The sequence below is a fragment of the Aptenodytes patagonicus genome, chromosome 7 (assembly GCF_965638725.1).
Source record: "Aptenodytes patagonicus chromosome 7, bAptPat1.pri.cur, whole genome shotgun sequence".
Classification (NCBI taxonomy): domain Eukaryota; kingdom Metazoa; phylum Chordata; class Aves; order Sphenisciformes; family Spheniscidae; genus Aptenodytes; species Aptenodytes patagonicus.
The window spans coordinates 60,677,220-60,699,365 of record NC_134955.1 but is presented as its reverse complement, the minus strand read 5'-3'; the positions used below and the strand labels follow the sequence as shown (position 1 = coordinate 60,699,365).

The window sequence follows — 22,146 nt, the reverse complement described above, 5'->3', positions numbered from 1 at the left end:
TTTGAAGCGGGACAGACATGTTTTAGTGTTTCTCATCTGAGGTACCACCGCCTACTCATGTAATCTGCCAGAATGCCGATTCTGATGGTCCTTGACAAGAGGATTCAGTGAAACCTAAAACTGTTACAACTTCCCCCAAAAGACTGTTTTGTCTTCAGTATCTTAGTTATAAGCGTCCTGCATGTTCACATTAAAGCTATATATTAGAGAGACAAGTTTATATACTTGTCTCAAGTTTTTATTGTACTTCAGTACAAACTTACCAAATGGTGATCCTCCAAGTCTTGCCTCCAAGGCTTGTGTCATTGTCAGGTAACAGCGGTCAGTAAGAGGAGTCTGTACTAGCTTATCCTGAACACCCAGGTACTCAAAACCATAGTTGAATTTGGCATTTGCCATCTGAATGGAGAGCTGTTGCAACACATCTGTCTGTTTTGGGTCAAAGTAGAATCGCATTTGGCTGAGCCACTCAAAGGATTTGGAGTTGTCGATCTTGCTTTTGATCAGTGATCTTGTAACATCTCTCTGGTGTACCAACTCGGTGATCTGGAGAATGAAATAACTCCTTAGACCACAGCAATACCAAGCCATTGCTAATAAAGCCAGGAATCCTACAGCTTCTCAAATTAGCACAGTAAATTGCCATCACTTAGAAATCATGACCTACCAATAGTCTCTGCCTTAAAATCTGTTGTTACAAAGACAAAACTAACAATGTTGACTGCTCTTGTTAAGGACTTCCCTAGCTTTCAGCAAAGCGCTCTGATCCAGTTAGTCTGTTAATCCATTACACTGCTGAACTAGATATTTTACTTGCCAGAAACTATGAAGGCAGGTACTCCTAAAACAGACCAGATATTGCCCTCTAAAAATCTATAGAAATAACCCAGGATGGGATAACTTGTCCCCCCGTCAATCTTTACCTACAAACAAAAGCATATAACAATTACAATAATAAGCAGCTTAAGGAGATATTTTACATTTGAACGAAGAAATCAGTAACTTCGATATTTGAAAGAGCTAGTTTGAAGACCAATTCAGTGAGCTAGTCTATAATATGCTATGATACATTAAGCTGACTAGAGTGAAAAACTACCACCACCTACATCAAGCCCTGATCCTGTAGTTGCTTAAATTGCATGAAACTTTTTCCTAGAGGAAAAATAAGTCTTAGACTAATCAATCTTTTCATTAAACTTTTAAAAATCCTCATCTGCAAACCCAGAAGAGGAAAGGAGGTTTGTACTTACCAAGTGTTCCAGTTTCCTTCTGCGAAGAGGTGGCTGCTCCATCAGCACAGAGTCTGCCAGGACATTGAGTGTGACCTCAACATTAGCTAGCACAGAGTGGAGAGGGCTGTTGTCTCCAACTCCACCCATACCATTGAGGGCTGACTCAACATTCTCAGACCACGCAATCTGGGCTGACAGGACAACAAGCTGAGCCTGTGTAACAAAAATCCTCATCAGATAGTTTTCCTCACTGAAGTAACCAAGCTGCAGTATGCTTAAGTGTTCCATAGTGATACCTGGTATTTGTCAATCCAAGAGATGTAGACTGCTGGATCAATTGAAGTTGCTTTTCCAAAGATTTCTACTTCAGTAACTGATTCTGCAAGCAATTTCGCAAGGGTCACTCTCATTTCTTTTTCAACAAGAGTGAGCCACTCATTGATCTTGGGATGTTCTGTGATGGAGACAGGTGTTTTGAACAGCACCTGCAAGAATTAGGTTTAAGTCAGCCCATGTTCACTTACTTTCAGAATTTTATTTAAAAAGAAACACTGCAGCTATACCTCCTCTCCTTCACGTGAGGATATACCAAGAACCACAGAATTATCTTCATTGAGAATAATGCTAGAAACACCAGCAAACATCTTCTTGAAGTGTTTCTGCAGCTTAGCAACATTTTTGCTGTTTCCAATGATTTCAAGCAAGTCTTCATCACCAACAAAATAAAACCTAGTAATTACATAAAATTAGATCTATATCAGAACTCCAACTATCACTTTTAAATTTATTTATGCTTCATAGATGGCCACTATACAGGAGTAATTGACACTCATTTCCCCAACACCGCAAGAGTACACAAACCATAAATTTGCTAGAAATACTTCAGTTCTAAGATTAAGTCTCAGTTCATGTGGTCTGTACTATGCAAAAGTGTATATATGCTCCATACTGTGGATTGTTTTCTTTACCTATCCATCCCTGCAATACTCACAGTAGAGCTTAGGATTGAATTAAGTCTATTAGGCAGGGAGAACTCCCACTCAGTACCTCCTTCACCCTTACTCTCTCATGCTAAGTGACAAACTAGTTGAGGACTAGAGGTAAGTCAGAACCAGTGACTTAAATACTGGATTGTGACAGTTTAGACACTGTCCTTCAATCAAATGCCAGAATTAAGCAGTTCAAAAGAGAACCTGTAAGTTTACAGAAATCAGCTGCAATGGTTCCTTAAGCAATATCTGAATCCTACAACCAGTCACAGATGAGCAAGTAAGGGAAGTTTTAGTCCCTCCTCCTGAGAAGTAGCTGTAACTGAATTCTGCATTTAGACAATGCAAATTTAAATGGTCGTAACATCTTATATATATGCAATACATAAAAATTGGCAGAGGCTTTGCAGAACAGTACACCAATTCCTGCACAGAAACATCAAATTACTTTACTTCAAGAGTCAACTAAAGTCAACTTTTTACCGAGGGAAAGAAGATCTCTCCCTTTCCAAGTATTCTCCAAGCGCCTTCTGTATCTTCCCGAGCAAGTCTGCCAGTCTCTCTAATGACCTCTGCACACCTTGAATGTTAAGAACATCCATCACAAGTGGAGATTTGGACACTTTTTTCATGAGTGCCAAAAATTCAGTGCTGATGCTGCAAGTAAAGTAACAGTACATTAGTGCAAACTCAGTAACCACAGGCCTGCAGAACACCGAACTTATTTGTCTCTAAATGACCACTGCCTCTCTAATTGTTGCGGCTGCCCTAGGGAACACAAGGCTAAATTCCCAAAATAGCTCTTCATCTACCTCAAGCCCACAACAACAAAATCTAATTACTTTGCAATGTTCAATCCATCAATTCCACTGCTGAAGGTTTACTTTTCTTCATTTCCCGAAGAGATGCATAAATCTGATTCTTTGATCTGACTGGAAGTGTGTGGAATGAATAAGGATGACCAGAGCAACTTAAAGCAGAGGAAGAAAATGACGTTTCAAGGGTTAGACTGAAGGCTGTGGCAACAGAAGTCAGCCTGCTTCTTGCAGCCACAATGCCAGAAAAATCCTTGAGGTAGCTGACTGGAACTAGCACGAAAAACCACCTGAATCCCAATCATCTTCTAAAAATCGTACATCAGCCTGTTTATCACAAACCTTTTTCTGTCATAGTTGTCTACATGCACCTCTTGCCATATTTGTTTGCTTGATGAAGTTATGTCTACAGCAGGGCTGTAATCCAGCTGGACCAGGTAAGAATACAGTCAGTATTTCAACTTAGAGAGTGCTACACTGAAGTCATGAAGTTGCAGGCCTGGCCACATGGTGTTCCAAGGGAGGCAAGAAAAAGAACAAAGCAATTAAAAAGTTACCTCTGGAACCGCTGGGTCTCCACAGGCAGCAAGTGCTTGATGTCTGCACTACCAGTAAAGATACCCTCCAGGTAGACCCATCGCCTTTGGACATCTATCCAGACATCAAAGAGTGCCATGATACGGTTCAGCTTATCTTCCCAGCTAAGGGCATCTTCCTCAAACACCTAAAGTTTAAACACTGCATTAATATTCATTTTAATAGTATCAGGAGTTTGACTGCTAATAATTATTAGTGGAAACAAGTTGTTTGAGAGTTACAAAGTATGCATATGCAATTAATTGTCTGTCAACTTAAATAGTGACTATAGTCTCTCTTGACAAATATATAAACTAAACAAGAGGGGAAGGCAGAACTAAATGAAGATTCTTTAGCTTTGTTCTCCATTTTACCTTGTAGTATGGCGATAGCTTCATAGCGGACACACTGTTAATGTGCTCTTTTACTTTGTTGAAAAGGTCATCCCATCCACGAATCAAACGACATTTGTTCTGGTAATTGACCAAGTCCAGTTCGTAAGTGTTCCACACTTCTCTTATCTGAAGAAAAAAAATGTTTAAGACATGACATCAATCATTTCTGCTCTAACATAGTTACAAAGTAGAAATGCATTACAGTAATCAGATTTTACTTTTTTTACCCAAGGATTCTGGGTATATGCTCAAGCTTTTGCTAAAAATATTGAGAATATGATGCAGTTAGGTAAAACTTAAGGTGGGGGAGAATATGATGCAGTTAGGTAAAACTTAAGGTGGGGTCTTTGCAGTCATTATCAAGGACTGCTTTTCCCAAATAATGCAAGTTTCATCAGAGGAAGCTTACATAGCTTTAAGCTGTTCCCCAAAACAGAGTGTTCCATGGAGTCTCAGCACTTGTATCAACAGCTTAGATTGACAAGTTTACTACACAAGCGTCAGCAAGCCTTTGATTTGCTATTACATGCATGCATACAAGAGCTGATACTAGCCTGTTTCAAGAACTCTTCCAAAGCCATCTCTCCCTGAGCCACGAGCAGTACATCTTTGACAATTGCTTCATTTCTCTGTAAATCGACATCCCAGATCTGACCCAGGGTCAATTCTGAGACAACCCAGTTAACGTGAAGCCTTTTCATCAGCTGTTTCCAGTGACGATCTTTAAGTGCCTCGGATTTCAGTTCAATAACTAGCATGTTTATCTACAGAAGACAAGAAAGCAAGTTACATCCTTGAACTTGAACTATAAAATACATGCGTTTTAGAAATGAGTATTAACTTACCTTCATGTAGCCCTTCAGAAGTCTCTGAACATACTCATAGGAGGCATACTGTCGCAAGCGGGCAGGAAAGTTTTTCAGTTGGTTTAGCAGACCATCTAAGTTTTGTCGAAGCTGTCAGTAACATAAAAGCAATGAAATCTTTCTCTGCAAGTGCTGTGCACATTGTTGTACAAGTTTAGAGTCGTCTATATAGTTTTACAGAAACCTCTCGCTAATGAGATAATCGACAGTACAGCTCTTTTAGTGTTATACATATTTGCATAAGATGTGGTTACGCTGTAGCTGGGAATGTAATTTTATTGGTCCAATTAACATTTATGACATAATATTGTCACAGGCAGTTTATGGCTTAGTGTTCCTACCACTCTCTGCCTCCTAAGCATTGAACTAAAACTGATGCTGTTCATCCAACCATATAATGAAGTTTCCCTAACAAGGTCCAACAGCCTATTTAAAAACAGCACAGTTTCTTCCCTGTAGGTGCAGTCCAATCTCAATTTCAAAACTACTGGAATTGCATAAATCCCCTGCAAAATTACTTACGTTGTGACAAAGCCTCTGATTTTTTTTTTTTTAGCTTAGCATGAGAAGAAACATGCTCACAAGATACTGAAAAAGGTACCTAAACGCTGAAAACAATCTGGAACGTGACAATTCAGCATGTCTATCTCAAGAGGTCTAATTCCTAATTTGCATATACTTGTGGTAGCGACATTGTTCATGTATACAGAAGTGAAGTACCTTGCGAGGCTGTACTGAAACCCAGGGCTGTTCTTTCATTTGATCAATCTGTTCCCAGACCTTAGAGAGTTCAGACCAGACGCCTTTGAGATCCTGCAACTCTTCAAGGGCTACCTATAGTAAAGAATGTATCAAACATCAGCAGTTATTCTTAATTTCTTCAAAAAGTCATTAGTATGGGGGAGTTAAACAGAATACTTTTAACATGTCAAAAACCTTCAGATAGCTCGCCAATTCAACAGAACTGCAATAGCAAGTGACCCAGATGAGATTTTTGCATCTCAGGTCACATAATAGCTTCACGAGAATAAGTCAAGGAAGAGATCACAGACAATCTCTTAAGGCTAGAACTGAACGAGTGTGGAGATTGTGTCTTGACACTAGTACATCACAGGCTACAAGTCACTCTCCTAAGGGAGAGATGGAATGGAAACGTTTTTATCTGAAACTGACAAGAAGTTGTGTGAGCAGGTTGTACCTGGACACGCTCTTCACTGCCACTGAGTAGTCCCGTATCCGTTAGTTCCAGAGCTTCCTTGGCCTTCGCACACTTCTCACGATCATCCTTCAGCCTACCGAATTTTCCTTCGTAAATGGTAAGAGCTTGAAGAGCCTCTTCTGGACGCAGGTTTCCCTAAAGTTTGCATGGAATACATTAATCCAAAAATCCTACAATCAAGTTGAAGCCAAGTTAAAAGCAAGGACTAAATACTAAATGTTGGGTTTGTCTCATTATTTTTCCATTTCCAGTTTGCTGACAATAAAGCTACATACTAATCCACAATAAGTCTCATCCCACTTTTACATGCAATTTTTGGCTTTACTAAATATCACTTGGGGGGGGGGGGGGGGGGGGGAAGGCAAAAAACCAGCTTGCTTCCAAATCCTCCTACAGGCTTGCCTCTGACATATCCCTTGTTGCAGCCAAAGATTTGCTAGGAACTGAAGTTGTCTTGCCTTTTGCACCTAACAGAGGCCTACATTTTAAGGGTAAATTTCCCTCTGCCACCCCCCTTCCCCCCAAATCAACACATTGGCAAGTTATGATAGAACCCTCAAAAAGACTTTTATCATCATCTAAAATGAAAAACTGAAAAAAGCATAAAAATAAACTGCCTACTCCTTATTGAATGCAGAAATCTACCTCATATGCTGAATAAGCATTAATCATCACTACTTACTGTCACTGGCTTTGTTTTCTCCCAGTCTGTTAGCAAGTCAGTTGTTCGGCTCTCCACTGCACGATCCTCTTGAACTATCTTCATCTGCAAATTTGCTACTTGTTGTTGAATGGCAGAATCCTTTCTACGCATGATGTCATTAAAAGCACCCCATTCTCCTTCAATGTTGTCAATGTACAGCCAAGAGGATGGAAACTGGAACCTTTGTTTCTCAAGCAAGCGCTGACCATTGCGATAAAGCTACAAGAGACAGTGGTTGTAAGTTAAAAAGATGAAAATAACTTAAGTCACGAGGCTAAATACTCCACATATTAACAAGCACTCACTATAGAATTTTCACAGGATTCCTCAGGACATGAAGTTCAAGTCTGTTCTCAAAAGACCTTGAATATCATAAAGCTCATGGCAGGGCTCATTGAGAGGGCTTTAAACTAGGTTCAAAGGGGGAAGGGGATAAAACCAGGCTCACTAGAGACGAGCCTAGGGGTGGCATGCCGATGCTGGGGGCGAAATCGATAGCCCAGCTCAAGTGCATCTACACCAACGCACGCAGCACGGGCGGCAAACAGGAGGAGCTGGAAGCCATTGTGCAGTGGGATAGATATGACTTAGTCACCATCACAGAAACATGGTGGGGTGACTCATGATTGGAGTGCTGCAATGGATGGCTATAGACTCTTCAGAAGGGACAGGCGAGGAAGGAGAGGCGGTGGGGTGGCCCTGAATGTTAGGGAGTGTTTCGATTGTATAGAGCTCAACGACTGTGATGATGATACAGTTGAGTGTTTATGGGTGAGGATGAGGGGGAAGGCCAACAAGGCAGATATCCTGCTGGGAGTCTGTTATAGTCCACCCAACCAGGATGAAGGGACGGATGAAGCGTTCTACAAGCGGCTGGCAGAAGTCTCACAATCGCTAGCCCTTGTTCTCGTGGGGGACTTCAACTTCCCGGACGTCTGCTGGAAATACAACACGGCAGAGAGGAAGCAGTCTAGGAGGTTCCTGGAGTGTGTGGAAGACAACTTCCTGACACAGCTGGTAAGTGAGCCTACCAGGGGAGGTGCCTCGCTCGACCTGCTGTCTACAAACAGAGAAGGACTGGTGGGAGATGTGGTGGTCGGAGGCCGTCTTGGGCTTAGCGACCATGAAATGATAGAATTCTCCATTCTTGGTGAAGTAAGGAGGGGGGGCAGCAAAACCGCAACCATGGACTTCCGGAGGGCAGACTTTGGCCTGTTCAGGACGCTGGTTGAGAGAGTCTCTTGGGAGACAGTCCTGAAGGGCAAAGGGGTCCAGGAAGGCTGGACGATCTTCAAGAAGAAAGTCTTAAAGGCGCAGGAGCAGGCTGTCCCTGTACGCCGTAAGAAGAATGGGCGGGGAAGACAACTGGCCTGGCTGAACGGGGAGCTCTTGCTGGGACTCAAGAAAAAAAGGAGAGTTTACCGCTTGTGGAAGAAGGGGCAGGCGAGTCAAGAAGAGTACAGGGATCTCATTAGGTCATGCAGAGAGGAAATGAGAAAGGCAAAAGCCCAGCTAGAACGCAATCTGGCCGCTGTCGTTAAAGACAACAAAAAATGTTTTTACAAATATATTAATGACAAGAAGAGAGCCAAGGAGAATCTCCATCCTTTATTGGATGTGGGGGGGAACATTGTCACCAAAGATGAGGAAAAGGCTGAGGTATTTAATGCCTTCTTTGCCTCAGTCTTTAACAGGCAGACCAGTTATCCTCAGGGTACTCAGCCCCCTGAGCTGGAAGACAGGGACGGTGAGCAGGACAAACCCCCCATAATCCAAGAGGAAGCAGTCAATGACCTGCTACGCCACCTGCACACTCACAAGTCTATGGGGCCGGATGAGATCCACCCGAGAGTGCTGAGGGAGCTGGCGGAGGAGCTCGCCAAGCCACTCTCCATCATTTATCAGCAGTCCTGGTTAACAGCGGAGGTCCCAGACAACTGGAGGCTTGCCAGTGTGACGCCCATCTACAAGAAGGGCCGGAAGGAGGATCCGGGGAACTACAGGCCTGTCAGCCTGACCTCGGTGCCGGGGAAGATTATGGAGCGGTTCATCTTGAGGGCGCTCACAAAGCATGAGCGGGACAACCAGGGGATCAGGCCCAGCCAGCACGGGTTCATGAGAGGCAGGTCCTGCTTGACCAACCTGATCTCCTTCTATGACCAGGTGACCCGCCTAGTGGATGAGGGAAAGGCTGTGGATGTGGTCTACCTGGACTTCAGTAAGGCCTTTGACACCGTCTCCCACAGCATTCTCCTAGAGAAGCTGGCGGCTCACAGCTTAGACAGGTGTACTCTGCGCTGGGTCAAAAACTGGCTGGACGGCCGGGCCCAGAGAGTTGTGGTGAATGGAGTTAAATCCAGTTGGTGGCTGGTCACGAGCGGTGTTCCCCAGGGCTCAGTTTTGGGGCCGGTCTTGTTCAATATCTTTATCAATGATCTGGGCGAGGGGATCGAGTGCACCCTCAGTAAGTTTGCAGACGACACCAAGTTGGGCGGGAGTGTTGATCTGCTCGAGGGTAGGAAGGCTCTGCAGAGGGACCTGGACAGGCTGGATCGATGGGCCCAGGCCAACTGTATGAGGTTCAACAAGGCCAAGTGCCGGGTCCTGCACTTCAGCCACAACAACCCCATGCAGCGCTACAGGCTTGGGGAAGAGTGGATGGAAAGCTGCCTGGCGGAAAAGAACCTGGGGGTGTTGGTCGACAGCCGGCTGAACATGAGCCGGCAGTGTGCCCAGGCGGCCAAGGCCAATGGCATCCTGGCCTGTATCAGAAATAGTGTGGCCAGCAGGAGTAGGGAAGTGATCGTGCCCCTGTACTCGGCCCTGGTGAGGCCACACCTCGAATACTGTGTTCAGTTTTGGGCCCCTCACTACAAGAAGGACGTCGAGGTGCTGGAGCGTGTCCAGAGAAGGGCAACGAGGCTGGTGAGGGGTCTGGAGAACAAGTCTTATGAGGAGCGGCTGAGGGAACTGGGGTTGTTTAGCCTGGAGAAAAGGAGGCTGAGGGGAGACCTCATCGCTCTCTACAACTACCTGAAAGGAGGTTGTAGCGAGGTGGGGGTCGGTCTCTTCTCCCAAGTAACTAGGGATAGGACGAGAGGAAATGGCCTCAAGTTGCGCCAGGGGAGGTTTAGATTGGACACGAGGAAAAATTTCTTTGCTGAAAGAGTGGTTAAACATTGGAACAGGCTGCCCAGGGAAGTGGTTGAGTCCCCATCCCTTGAGGTATTTAAAAGACGTGTAGATGAGGCGCTTAGGGACATGGTTTAGTGGGCATGGTGGTGTTGGGTTGACGGTTGGACTCGATGATCTCGGAGGTCTTTTCCAACCTTAATGATTCTATGATTCTAAGCTGCATCTTAAGAGCTAAGCCTGACATTTCCAGAAGTAAGAATGATTAGCAAGACAACATACCTCAACTTGCTTTTCAAACTGCTTGATTTTACGTTTCAAGGACTGCACGTACGTGATGAACGTCACTGCATCTGATGTGCTGGCAGTGTCCACTGAATGCTGCTCCAGTTCTTGACGGGACTGTTTGGGGCACAAATCAGTGTTTTAGAAGTCTAGAACAGTTGATCTAAAAGTGAAAAACTGGAATTTGGACTTGTCTTACCTTAGAAATTTGTGAATGAAACTCTGTCATATTCTGACCAAGCATTTGGCCAAATTTGCTGAGCACTTCCTTGTGCCAGGAGTCATACTTCAAGTTCACTTTTGATTGTACCTACAATTGAATAAAGTTACATAATAGTAATCTGTTGGCCTTGCTATCTTCTGTTATACACCCATTCTGAAATTTAATGCATTTATCACAAACAATAATTAGAATTTCTTACCTTGCCATAGTCTATGACAACAGGTCCAAATTCCTTTCTGGTTTCTGCATTGTCAAACGTTCCTCTTGCCTTTCTTATCTGAACTAAAAGGGCTTGCCACTTATTCAGGTCTTCTCCAAGACGGTTGTATATGTTTTCAGCCTGCATATCCCACAGACACTGGTACTGCAGCCAAACCTAATTGAGGTATTTCACAAACAAATGTTCAGAACTTCTCCAGCATATTCCAAAAGACTTGTGTCCCGCCAACCCCCAGGAAAACTGAGAGAAAAGTCCATGTTCATTTTAGCTGTAGCATTACATGGTGTCAGACTCCTACCTTGACATACTGCTCCACTTCAGTCACAATTCCCATGACAGCAGAGTATGACTCCTCCAGAGCCGCAGGGCCATCAGGCATCCTTGTCAATGCGTTACGATAGAATTTCTCTTCCTCAGACAGCTCATAATGCACTCCGACCTAAGAACCACAATTATACATGTGATATACATGAATTTCTAGGGCACTCAGATTCAGTCCTAGAGCAACACACTAATATATCGAGCACAATTAACTGCAAAGTGAAAATAATTGCTCAGACTTAGATACAGCTTCATTACACTTACCTGATATCTCTGACTTTGAATTCTTGGTAGCGACAGGATTACCATCTTCCAAGAAAACATTTCTTGATAAAGTTTGTATCTACACTCTTCAATTGGTGGATTCAAGTATATCACCTGGTTGGTTATTCTTAGTTCATGTACAATGTTCTGCAGAAACAGTAAACACACTCAGTTTTACCAGCAGATACTACTACATGTAGACAAGAATCCTGAACTTCAAGAAGTAGCACACATTTTTGAAAAATCAACTTCGACTTAAGTGGGAAGAGGCAAGTATTCCTCCAAAACCAGATGCAGAAGAAATATTTATCTCCCATATAAGCCTCAGATATAATTCGTGCATTAAGTAATTTACAGTAAGGCTAAAAAACCACATAAAAAACCCACAACAAAACTTACTTTGATCTTGGGTTCGCCACCGGGCTTATGGCTCACTTGAGGAGCATCTGTATCCATGTCAACTTCTGCTTTGTCATCTGCTTGCCCAAGAAGAACTTGGGTCCAGGCCCTCAGTCCAGCTTGCAAACGAACACCCAGGATTCTCTCAATCTAAAGAAAATAAGCCACACTGGAGGAAATAGCTGCATATTCACTGCATAAAGATCCCCACTATCGATATATTCTGACACCAGGCACACTATGGTGCCTCAAAGAACCAAGTGCTCCTTTACTAAGTCATTAAAGAGGTTTAGAAGTTTTGGTAATTTTTTCAGTGAATACCAATTCAAAGCTTCTCCTGTCCTCATGGACTTTAATGGAATTAAAACATTTTAACTGCTTTGAAGTTGGCCTAGTGTCCAATACCCTGAAACTTAACTCAGCAGGCAGAACCAAACAATATGAAGGCAGTGAGTCTTTGCTACTGGCATAGCAAATTTTTACCACCTTTTATCTACCTTGCTCCCCAGCACCTTCTAGGCAGTCAAGCTGTATCAGAGTTTTTTCTTCAAAGGACAAAACTCCCTTGAATTAATTGATCCCAAAAGTCAACAGCTAAAAACAAACAGGTCTTTCACCTTCTGCATACCAAAAATGCACTGAAATTTTCAGAGAATGGGAAGACAGAATTTTCCCTGGGTGACTATGAAGAGTATAATAAAAAATCATTTTTCACCCAATTAAAATGTTTCCTCTAAATACATACTACTCCTTGATCTCACACCTACCTCCATATCCAACTTATTGACCCAGATTGGCAAATTTGAATATGAATGAAGATTTAAGTCATCCACAGCTTTCTGAACTCTGTTCAAGATTTCGGAGAAAGTCTTGTGATCATACATGCATGTTTCCAATGATCTCACTTCCAAGTCTATTTTCTCTTCAATAATGAGCAGATCATCCACCTAAAATGGTTTAGGAAAAACAGGATGTTTAGTTTGACAGGTTAGATAGAGGCAACAATAATTACGCAGTAATGGTTAGTCACTTCTCTTTATCTGGATGCAGCAAGTCTATCAATTTTAGTAGTACTAAAAGATCCATTCAGCTGGCCAATTTGTGCCAACTCAATCAGCTACTTAACGAAAAGAGCTACAGAACAGGTCATCAGCTGTCCAATTCCACTTTTGGTTAACCACACATTACTGAAGTATAAATGTAAAAATTTTGCAGAATTTGAAAGATAAAACAAACCTTTTCCTGGAAACTGAAGACAGTCTCGGCTAAGCGCTGTACATACGGATCAAGTTTGTACGATTCCCACACGAGTGCAATTCCTTCTGCAATCAAAGCCTGCACTTCTTTCTTCAAGCCAGCAACCAGAAGTGAGATAGTATTACGCTCTTCTACTTTCTCACATGTTCGTTCATATGTACGGACACTTTCAATGAGAGAAATAGCAAATGGATAGAGCTGGTTTGCTTGGTGAGCTTTGTTGACAATTGCTAGTGGAACACGGAAACCAAGCCACTTCAGGTTTCTGACTTCTTTTGAAAGTGTAATTATTTCTGGGAGGAAGTTGACTTTCAGTTTCAGGACATTCCCAGATCGACCTCTAACACGAGTGCTTTCAATGGTGAAAATACGACCAGACACACCAAGATTGCGTTGCTGAACTTTTCTTGCCCAGTCATCAAAGATCTCCTGAGTGTTGAGCTTCATGCGAAAGCTATCTCCATCCTGCTTTAGCTTCTGACCTTCTACATGGTTCTCCCAACCTTTGCCAAGGACATCCTCAACACGCTTCATGTAAGCAGTGAGCTGTCTGTCAATCTGTTTTGCCCAAATTATAGACCCAGACACAGGAGGCAAGTCACGAACATGACTCATTTTACAAGCTTGACTCTGTGGGTATTGTACTTTAAATTTGTCATGAAGAGACTCAATATCATCTTTTACACGTTGGATCAATTGTGTTTGATATTCACGAATGGCACCGCGAATGTGAGGTCTGACAAACAAGGCATTAAACCGAGAGAAGATTCTGAACATTTCGTTGGCATTCTTTGCTGTACCAAGCTGGTCTCTCAAACGGGCAGTTATTCTTGTTTCAACTCTATCAATTCTTTCATCGTATCGTTTCATTGCTGCCTCCCAGGCTTCTGTACCTTCTTTGGAAACATCTAACCCATCTACTTCCTTAACATTCTCATAAGCAAGATTGACTTCTTCAATCGCATTAGCATCTGCAGCATCAAAAAGGACTTCTGCTACTTTCATATCCTGTGGCTCAGGTACCTCTCCTTGATTTTGCTGGGCAACAGCAGTTACCTGCATTAGAATCACAGTTTAGTGAGTTGGATGCTTCAAAATTTACCTACAAATAGCTAAACACAGTCTGTTCTAACAAGCATTGCAAAAACCCTACAAATTAGTATCAAATCCTTAACAAACTTTCAGTCATGTTTCAGATTTAAGTTGCACTAGGAATGGGGCAACACAGTTACTTTACAAACTTCCACTACTGTGTATAATCTCATTTTCCGCTGTGGTTTAATAAGCATGTAAATACATGAGCTTGGCTAATCTCCTCTATGTTATGCCTGGACTTGCTGTGTCTATTAACATGAGCATGGTCAGGTAGTATGTGATGTACATCAGAATTAAAGCTAAGCCTATTAGCAAGGGTTCAAAACTAGACTGTTTTTGGAAGCAGACAGCGAAACTGAATGTTACATTAGTTTTGTGTTGGTAACTTTTTAAAGCAACAGTGAACACTTTTGAAGAAGCCACACAGATTTGCTGTCTGATAATGACCAAGAATATTACCTGAGGTCGCAAGACTCTCACAATAACTGCCCTCAGCTGCTCATGCTGACGCCTGAATTTCCTCATTTGATCAAGACGACTTTGGAGTTTCCTATGAGCAGGATTGATACGCCACACCATCTTCAGGTTCTCTTCCCTTTTTCTTTTCACAATATCTCTCAGCAGAACTTGGAGCTTCTCATATTCATCATCCCAGGTTTGGAATACTTCAAAGCATGCAACCATTACCTGAAGAGAGTTTTAGAATAGGAACTTCAGCTCCCAAATGAAATGCTTCCTGAAAGTCACTGTTCAATGCAAAAATACAGCCACCAGTATCCCAAAACCATGAACATACCTTTTCAAATTCTTCGTAGGCAACATGCATCAGTTTTCTGGTTCCCAACACTTTAAGTAGCTGAGAGCTCAGATCTCTTGAAATAGCCTCCACTAAACGCAATGCCCTTTGGATTGGGTATTTTGTGTTTCTGATTTTTCTCAAATGGGTAAATATTGCAACAAGGGCCTGCCTTATTTTGTCCAGCTCAGTAGCAGACAGCAAGTCATTCAGTGGAAAGTCTTTCATCAGTGGATTATAGTCATTCACAGTTTCCAGAGCCTGTTTTAGACCTAAATGTAACATAAAAGATTTTGAATATAACTATATAATCAAATCTGTAGCTTTAACTAGACCAAGGTTACTCTAAACAGCATTGTTCTTTGTACCACAAAGTTCAAGTTTCATAACAGCTTAAAGTTTCATAGGACATTTGTGAAAAATTTTATTGAACAGACGTTTTACCTGTGTCTGTATCAAAGCTGACAGTTGCATGAAAACGTTTGCCATGTTTTAGAATATCCAGCGTCAGAAGAACTTCTGGACTTTCACGTTTTTCCTGAATGCGATACAGAGCCCGCTCCAAATTTAACCAGAAGCTTATCTCCTGTAATGCAGTGCCTGATGCAGGATCTCGATCTAATTTGGTCACCTTAAAAGTAAATAGAGAGAAAGAGAGGGGAGGAAGAAAAGCATGTAATTTATATGCTTCAACTGTAAAAACTTCCTCTATTACTAAATATAATTGAATCACATAACATCTACTAGGTTTTAATAATCCAACCTCAGACAGTTTTGGCACTCATTCTGTGAGCAGCGTAGGAACTGCAGTGCAACAAGAGTCAAAGTTTAACTCCAGTGGTCCTAGAGGTTGGTTTTAGGACCTTCATGTAATACCTTCAGCATAGCCTAAAAAGGTCACCCGTCCACTTTCCTGATCAGTGTCTGTATTCTGGTTAATGACAGATGAGCCACGCAAGAAAACAAATGTTTTATGCTCTGGAGTAAGAAAAGGCACCACTGTTCCATGAGCAATAGGTGTTAACTGTGCCTATGGAGGAAAAAAGCCAGAGTAGTATCTGAGATGCTATTTCTGAGCGTCCTGGTTTTGGCTGGGATAGAGTTAATTTTCTTGCTAGTAGCTGGTACAGTGCTGTGTTTTGGATTTAGGATGAGAATAATGCTGATAACACACTGATGTTTTAGTTGTTGCTAAGCAGTGCTTACACTAGTCAAGGACTTTTCAGCTTCTCATGCCCTGCCAGCGAGAAGCTGGGAGGGGGCACAGCCAGGACAGCTGACCCAAACTGGCCAAAGGGATATTCCATACCATGTGACGTCATGCTCGGTATATAAGCTGGGGGGAGTTGGCCGGGGGGCAGCAATCGCTGCTCGAGGACTAGCTGGGCATCGGTCGGTGGGTGGTGAGCGGCTGCATCAATATTTTTCCCTTTCCCTGTTTCCCGCCCGCCCCCCCCCCCCCCCCCTTTTGTTGTTTTACTTTCCATTACAATTTCTTCTTCTTCTTCTATTATTTCAAGTATTAAACTGTTCTTATCTCAACCCACAAGTTTTCCTGCTTTTGCTCTTCTGATTCTCTCCCCCATCCCACTGGGGTGGGGGGGAGGGGAGGGTGAGTGAGTGGCTGTGTGGTGCTGAGTGACAGCAGAACAGCAGAGTTCTTTTGAAAAGTAACAGGCAGGAGTACAAGAGATTGCAAGATAGGACTGGAGCAACTGTTCTGAAGTGGTAGTGGATGCACCTGGGGAAATAACAAAACAAACCAACAAGTTCTGCTACTTGCAGAACAATTTAGACTAGACTCTAAATTTAGACTAGGCTTAGTCTAGTCTAGAATTAGACTTAGTCTAATTTAGACTAGCATCTCTGGTGACTCGGAAAACTGGTCTCAGATCTTCAGAGTATCCTGCATGGAGCAGTATTTTACCAGTTAAACTGTAAAGAAGATACACAGTACTACATAGAAGTTCTTATCACATAGTCTAGTACTTGTTTGTTGGGGTTTTTTTTACCTTTTGTATCTCTCTAATCCAGCGGTTGACTCCAGATTGTAGCTGATTGAGGAATAATGGATCCTCAGCCTTCTCACCAAAATCTGTAACTTTTGGTTTTTCTCCACGTTCATAACACTGTTTGGCAACATTAGTAATGGTTGCATGAATTGGCAGACTAATCTCTGGAATTTCAATATTCTGCTGCAGATGCAAGAGGCCCATTTCAAGTTCTGCAATCTTTTTCTCAACTGAAGGAGCCATCTTATCTCCATCCCTAAAAAAGCACAGATGTTTCCATATAAGAAGCCAAAACAAAAACCATACACAACACATTTAAGCCATCTGAACTACTTCCCCAGAGTCAGCAACACCATCATATGCAACTGTGTGCTTAAACAATTTCACGAGTTGCCTTGAACAGTCACTTATTTTTTTCATTAAACACCTACTTTAATTCATTAGCAGAGAAGTGCAGTATTTATACTGAATTACCTGTCTGCTTTGCCAGATTCTCTGATATAGGACTTGAAAAAGGGAGCAACAGCATTGCTAATGAAAGAGTGTAACGTTTCATACGGAGAATCTTCACTGAGAGTGAGCACTCTCAGTTGGGAAGACACTGGTTTGTCGGCATCAATCACTGGTGTGCGCTTAATGAATGCCAGGCTGCAGAACAGAGCAGAGAGTTACCAGCTAAACATCTGAAACTTAAGTGACGATTAGAATAGCTTTAATCTGACTGCAAGTTTAGGTCACAGGAGTCAAATGCTAACCTGCATCATCATACTTTATAATCTTTCTTCTAAGAGACTTGAACACAAGTCTTACAATAAATACATCTTCATACTTCAGTAATCAGCCAAACTTAGCTATCAATAAGGACTTTGCAGTATGAGCACGCTAAAGAGGCACACATCTTGCAAAGCTTCACAGTCAAATATGCATTAAGGTAAGTGACAAATATGTAAGAGTCAAACATAACCGAAGAACCCAAGTTGTGTGTATGTTACATTTGCATGTATGCCAAATTAATAAGACTTTGTTTCTTTAACCTCAGAGCTAGAAGTCCTAAGTCCATTCCCTTCAGCCTCATGACACACCCTTGTTTTATCAGAGCCTCCACCTTGAAAAGCTATTGCCCCACCTGAATAAAAACACCACATGAAGCACTAGGTAAACTGGAAGTAAATTTGTCGGTAAACTAGGTAAATCTGCTTGTGTAGGTTTTGCATTCATAGGGTAGAAATGTCAAGATCTATTTTACTAACTCACCTGTTTGATTTTATTCCATAATGAATGTCAGTGCTGATACTGTAGGAAATGAACTCTTTTTCCTCTTCTCCTTCATCTCCCACATCCTCTGCAAAAGATATGCTATGTAAGAAATATTTTATTTCTAAGGCATCTGCCACTCTCTCTCAACCATCTTCTGCTATTACCAGACTATTTTCTACCCTTTAATTTCTACACCAACTTATTATGCAAAACAGCTTAAATTTAGCTTTGCAATATCCCTCAAATTCAGAGTGGGTTCATTGTTTTTTAACACAACCCTACTAACTTTTTTAGGTTCTATAAAAAAAAGGATAAAACATTACAACAAGCAAATTATAACCCACATTCTGCTTGTGAAGCAGAGAGAAATCTTCTGCAATACAGAATGTGCATTTATTTGTAGAGATATGCTATCAGGATAACTACATTTAACTGAGAACATTAAACAGCTGCTTTTTTCTTTTATAGGTTGCTTTGTATTTTCAGACTTTTTCTTTAAAAGTGATTTGGAAATTAAGCCTCTGAACAAAAAAACCTCCCAGCAAAACAAAAACCCAAGCCATAGGAAGTACTCAGGCATTACCACAGCCCACGTATCACAGATGATGTAATTGCTGGGGATGCGGGCAGTTGTGCTGCAATGCAGTGATTTCGGTGCAGAAGGTTACTCCCTGTTGGGGGACACACTCTGACGGGACACATTACAGTGGACTCTCGTCCTGCTCTGATTTCATTTGGCCCTTCATAGGAGATACAGCCTCAGGGTGTCACATTTATGATCCCAAGCACCAGAAGCCCAGTCACAGAACAACACTGCACTAGACACCACAGGAACCCATATGAAAGCTGTTGGCAGGCTGTGTAGCTGGCGATACCACATAGCAGTTTTTGTTACTCAGAAACATGGCTTCTGTTTTGTTGTATTTGTAATCAATAATTGACTTCATACTATCTAGTCCATGCACAAGTTAATATTGTTTTTAATAGCGTCAGAGAAAGCAAGATCTTTATATGCTGCTAGAGGTTCCGAATCTGTCACGTTTGAAGACCGGCTGTCAATCAGAAAATCCACTCTCCCCAAATAACTGCTATTAAACAGAAGACATCGATGGAAATGCCTTCTGCCCATAGTAAATTAATATTTACCTTCTAAAACATGTAACAAGTGCCTCAATTTGGTTTTAACCACACATATATAACAGTATCTATGCGACAAGCCTGGAGCTAACTCATCACCACTATCTTTCATTACTTCCAAACCGAACTAAGGAAAACCAACATCAAGCCTGACATAAGAGAAATTTAGAAATTATCTGCATAGCCTATTAACATCCAATGGGTTTTCTTTAGATCTTGTTAAGCACTGTATCATGAATTCATAAAGACTGTTGTTCTTTTTTTTCCCCTCTAAAAAATTCTACTGTTATCCCTGCTGAAAAAGAAGTCTCAAACTTTGGAAAGGGAGGAGGATAATCAGCGGAAATAGGTGTAAGATAAAGAAAGATAGGATATTTTAAGCAACATCTTAAGTTCACAGTGAATAGACAGCAAGTGGAAGAACCTTCTTCATATTTCCCTCAGTGTGCAGCAACTGCAGGGCATATATCCAGTCCCTTACACTGTGGCTGTTGACATGTTAAATAATGCAACATGAAGTACGACTATATGAAGATTTGATATACACCTGTGGGGCTGAACCAACAGCACACTAGGAGTAGAGATCCAGGAGTTTAATATTAAAATTTTGCAAGCTCAGGCTGGCAGGCATGTAGCCATATACAGACTGTAGGCCCTGTTTAATAGTAAAAGTCTGTGTTATTAATGAAGCCTAGTTATATTTTATTATTGTTCATTAGGCTGGATTCTGTGACAGTAAGTGCCTATTTAGCAACAGATTTGTTGACAAGAAAAAGTCATTTTTGAAATAAACAGAGTCAGTAACAGCAGCATGCAAATAACAAAGATGTTTCTCAAGTCAGAGCGTCAACTTCGCTGCAGTATTTAATGCAGCATTTGATGAGGCTTCTGAGAACCGTTTACAAGCAGCATGGCCACCAGGCTTTGCTAACTAAACAAAGACACTGCAAGGTCTACATCTTGATTTATCAACTTCGGAGTCTCGCTAATTATGGAACAGCACTTTTTACAGGCCGATTCAGGTTTGGTTTTTTTTTTTCCTCCAGGGTGCTGGGGTCTTTTTTTGTTCTGCTTTAGACCGGTTATCTGCCTTGCCAAGAAGCGGGTCATTTCCCCAGCAGAAAGGAGGCCGCAGTAGGAAATGCCTACAGCCCACTGACGAAGCACTTTCGGTGCCTTTCCCAGCAGGACAGGCCACGGTCGCAGCACACAAAGCACCCGCGCCCACATCCAGCCCACGACCCCGCCGCGCATCTCCCCCGCGACCGCCGAGCAGCGTCAGCTCAGGCCCCGGACCCGGAGAACAACGAATAACGGGGGAGGTCGGGCCAGGCGGAGGCAGCCGGCGCGGGATCCGCCCGCTGATGCAGGCCCTTGCGGCCGCGGCCGCCGCCCTCGCGTAACACCGAGCCCCGCGGAGAGGCGCGGCGGCGGCGCGCCTCTCCCCGGCTCTCCACTCCCGGAGACGGGCCGCACCCGCAGTGCGGCAGGCCGTCGCCTCCCCGACCGGGGCCGTACGTGAGGCGGAGAGTCCCCGCAGCCCCCGCGGCGGGCGGGGGAGCGCGGCGGCGCGCCCCTCCCACCCCGCGGCAGGGCGGCGGCCCGAGACAGGCAGCGGCGGGCGCCGCCGCCATTTTGACAGCGCGGCGGCGGCCGCCCGGCTCTCGCCTCACCTTTGAGGGTGGAGCGCTCCACCAGGACCGTGTGGACCTGCGGGTCGGAGAGGAACTTGCGCATATGCTCCACGGCGCCCTTCTCCTCCAGCGCCGCCTCCAGCGCCGCCGGGGCTTCGCCGCCGTCCTCCAGCAGCAGCGGCACCAGCTTGCGCAGATGCTTCTGCAGCACCGACACGTCGGCCACGTTCTGCACCGCCGAGCCCGACACCTCCATGCCGCCTTCCTCGCCGCCGGGGCCGCCGCCCCCACCGCCGCCGGAGTCGGACATGCCGAGGCAGGGACACCGGCAGGCGCGCCGCGCTCCGCCCGCTCAGCCGCCGCCCCGGGACTGGCCCGCCCGCCGCGCCGCAAACGACGCCTCTCCGCCGCGGGGGAGGCTGGGAAAGGCAGTCCGCCACGCCCCCCGCCGAGGGGGCGGCTCCCGCTCCCGGCGCGGCTCCGCCCGCCCGCCGCCAGCCTCCCGGCGGCGCGGCAGGATCCGGGCCGGGACCCCGCAGCGCGGAGGGGAAAGGGCGGTGCCTCCCCGGCAACGCGGCCGCTCTGCAGCCCCGCCCGGGCAGCGGCCGCTTCCCCGCCTCACCCCGCCACCCCCCGTATTGAACAAGTGTTTTACTCGAGTAGTTTCTTCTGGAAGGAGGGCGCGGTAGCTGAGCGGCAAGGGAAAGGGAAGGGCCCCCCCCCCCCGCTCTCAGCACCCGGCAGCACACCTCGGGTGAGACGTGTTCTGCTGCTGCCGCCCCGTTACCTGGAAGATAAAGCAGCCCCGGGGCTCATTTGTCCGAAGAAACGTCTATTTCACGTGAAAAATAAACCCAGAAGCCATAGGAACAGGGGGTACAAAAGACATTTTTCCATTAAGAAAGCAGCGGCCAGCTTGTCACCATCCGGGGCGCATGAGACACGGCTTCTCTTCACTGAAGAGCAACCCCCGACCCCTTTACCCAGCTCATCCAGCTAGCCGCGCTACTTACAGTTTACTGAATCCAGCACCCGAACCATTAATCCCAGTCTTTTGTGAGACCGTTTCCCAAAAGCATAGGACTTAAAGGACACAGGAGGGACTGAAAGCACAGCGGTGAGAAGGGGACTTTTCCTTCAGAATCTCATTTCATTTTTAAAAATCCTTAAAGCTCTTTTACAGCTGCCACATACGTGCCTGCCATATCCCGGTGTGTAAGTTTGGCTGATCTAAGGTATTAGATGAGTTTAGCTCACTGCCGCTGAGATGGACAATCCTGTTCCTCCTTGCCCAGACTAGTCCCCTCCCTCGCCTGGTC

At 44.1% G+C, this 22,146-nt stretch overlaps 1 protein-coding gene across 1 annotated transcript in view; it reads right to left on the bottom strand.

Moving 5' to 3' along the window:
* DYNC1H1 (dynein cytoplasmic 1 heavy chain 1) overlaps window positions 1–21,176 on the bottom strand; it is a 49,768-nt gene extending 28,592 nt beyond the window's left edge. The window contains exons 1-27 of the mRNA XM_076345471.1: window positions 20,867–21,176; window positions 18,054–18,141; window positions 17,274–17,447; window positions 16,800–17,055; window positions 15,232–15,418; window positions 14,788–15,059; window positions 14,451–14,678; window positions 12,876–13,952; window positions 12,407–12,586; window positions 11,640–11,789; window positions 11,241–11,387; window positions 10,954–11,094; window positions 10,635–10,811; window positions 10,412–10,522; window positions 10,210–10,329; window positions 6,775–7,014; window positions 6,072–6,227; window positions 5,594–5,707; window positions 4,853–4,963; window positions 4,562–4,771; window positions 3,987–4,133; window positions 3,594–3,760; window positions 2,705–2,878; window positions 1,796–1,961; window positions 1,529–1,717; window positions 1,251–1,445; window positions 264–546 (exon numbers count right to left, since the gene is read on the bottom strand). Coding sequence (XP_076201586.1) covers window positions 264–546; window positions 1,251–1,445; window positions 1,529–1,717; window positions 1,796–1,961; window positions 2,705–2,878; window positions 3,594–3,760; window positions 3,987–4,133; window positions 4,562–4,771; window positions 4,853–4,963; window positions 5,594–5,707; window positions 6,072–6,227; window positions 6,775–7,014; window positions 10,210–10,329; window positions 10,412–10,522; window positions 10,635–10,811; window positions 10,954–11,094; window positions 11,241–11,387; window positions 11,640–11,789; window positions 12,407–12,586; window positions 12,876–13,952; window positions 14,451–14,678; window positions 14,788–15,059; window positions 15,232–15,418; window positions 16,800–17,055; window positions 17,274–17,447; window positions 18,054–18,141; window positions 20,867–21,137 — 5,731 coding nt within the window. The 5' untranslated portion in view covers window positions 21,138–21,176. The remainder of the gene's footprint in view (window positions 1–263; window positions 547–1,250; window positions 1,446–1,528; window positions 1,718–1,795; window positions 1,962–2,704; window positions 2,879–3,593; window positions 3,761–3,986; window positions 4,134–4,561; window positions 4,772–4,852; window positions 4,964–5,593; window positions 5,708–6,071; window positions 6,228–6,774; window positions 7,015–10,209; window positions 10,330–10,411; window positions 10,523–10,634; window positions 10,812–10,953; window positions 11,095–11,240; window positions 11,388–11,639; window positions 11,790–12,406; window positions 12,587–12,875; window positions 13,953–14,450; window positions 14,679–14,787; window positions 15,060–15,231; window positions 15,419–16,799; window positions 17,056–17,273; window positions 17,448–18,053; window positions 18,142–20,866) is intronic.
* Between the last annotated feature and the right edge of the window lie 970 nt (window positions 21,177–22,146).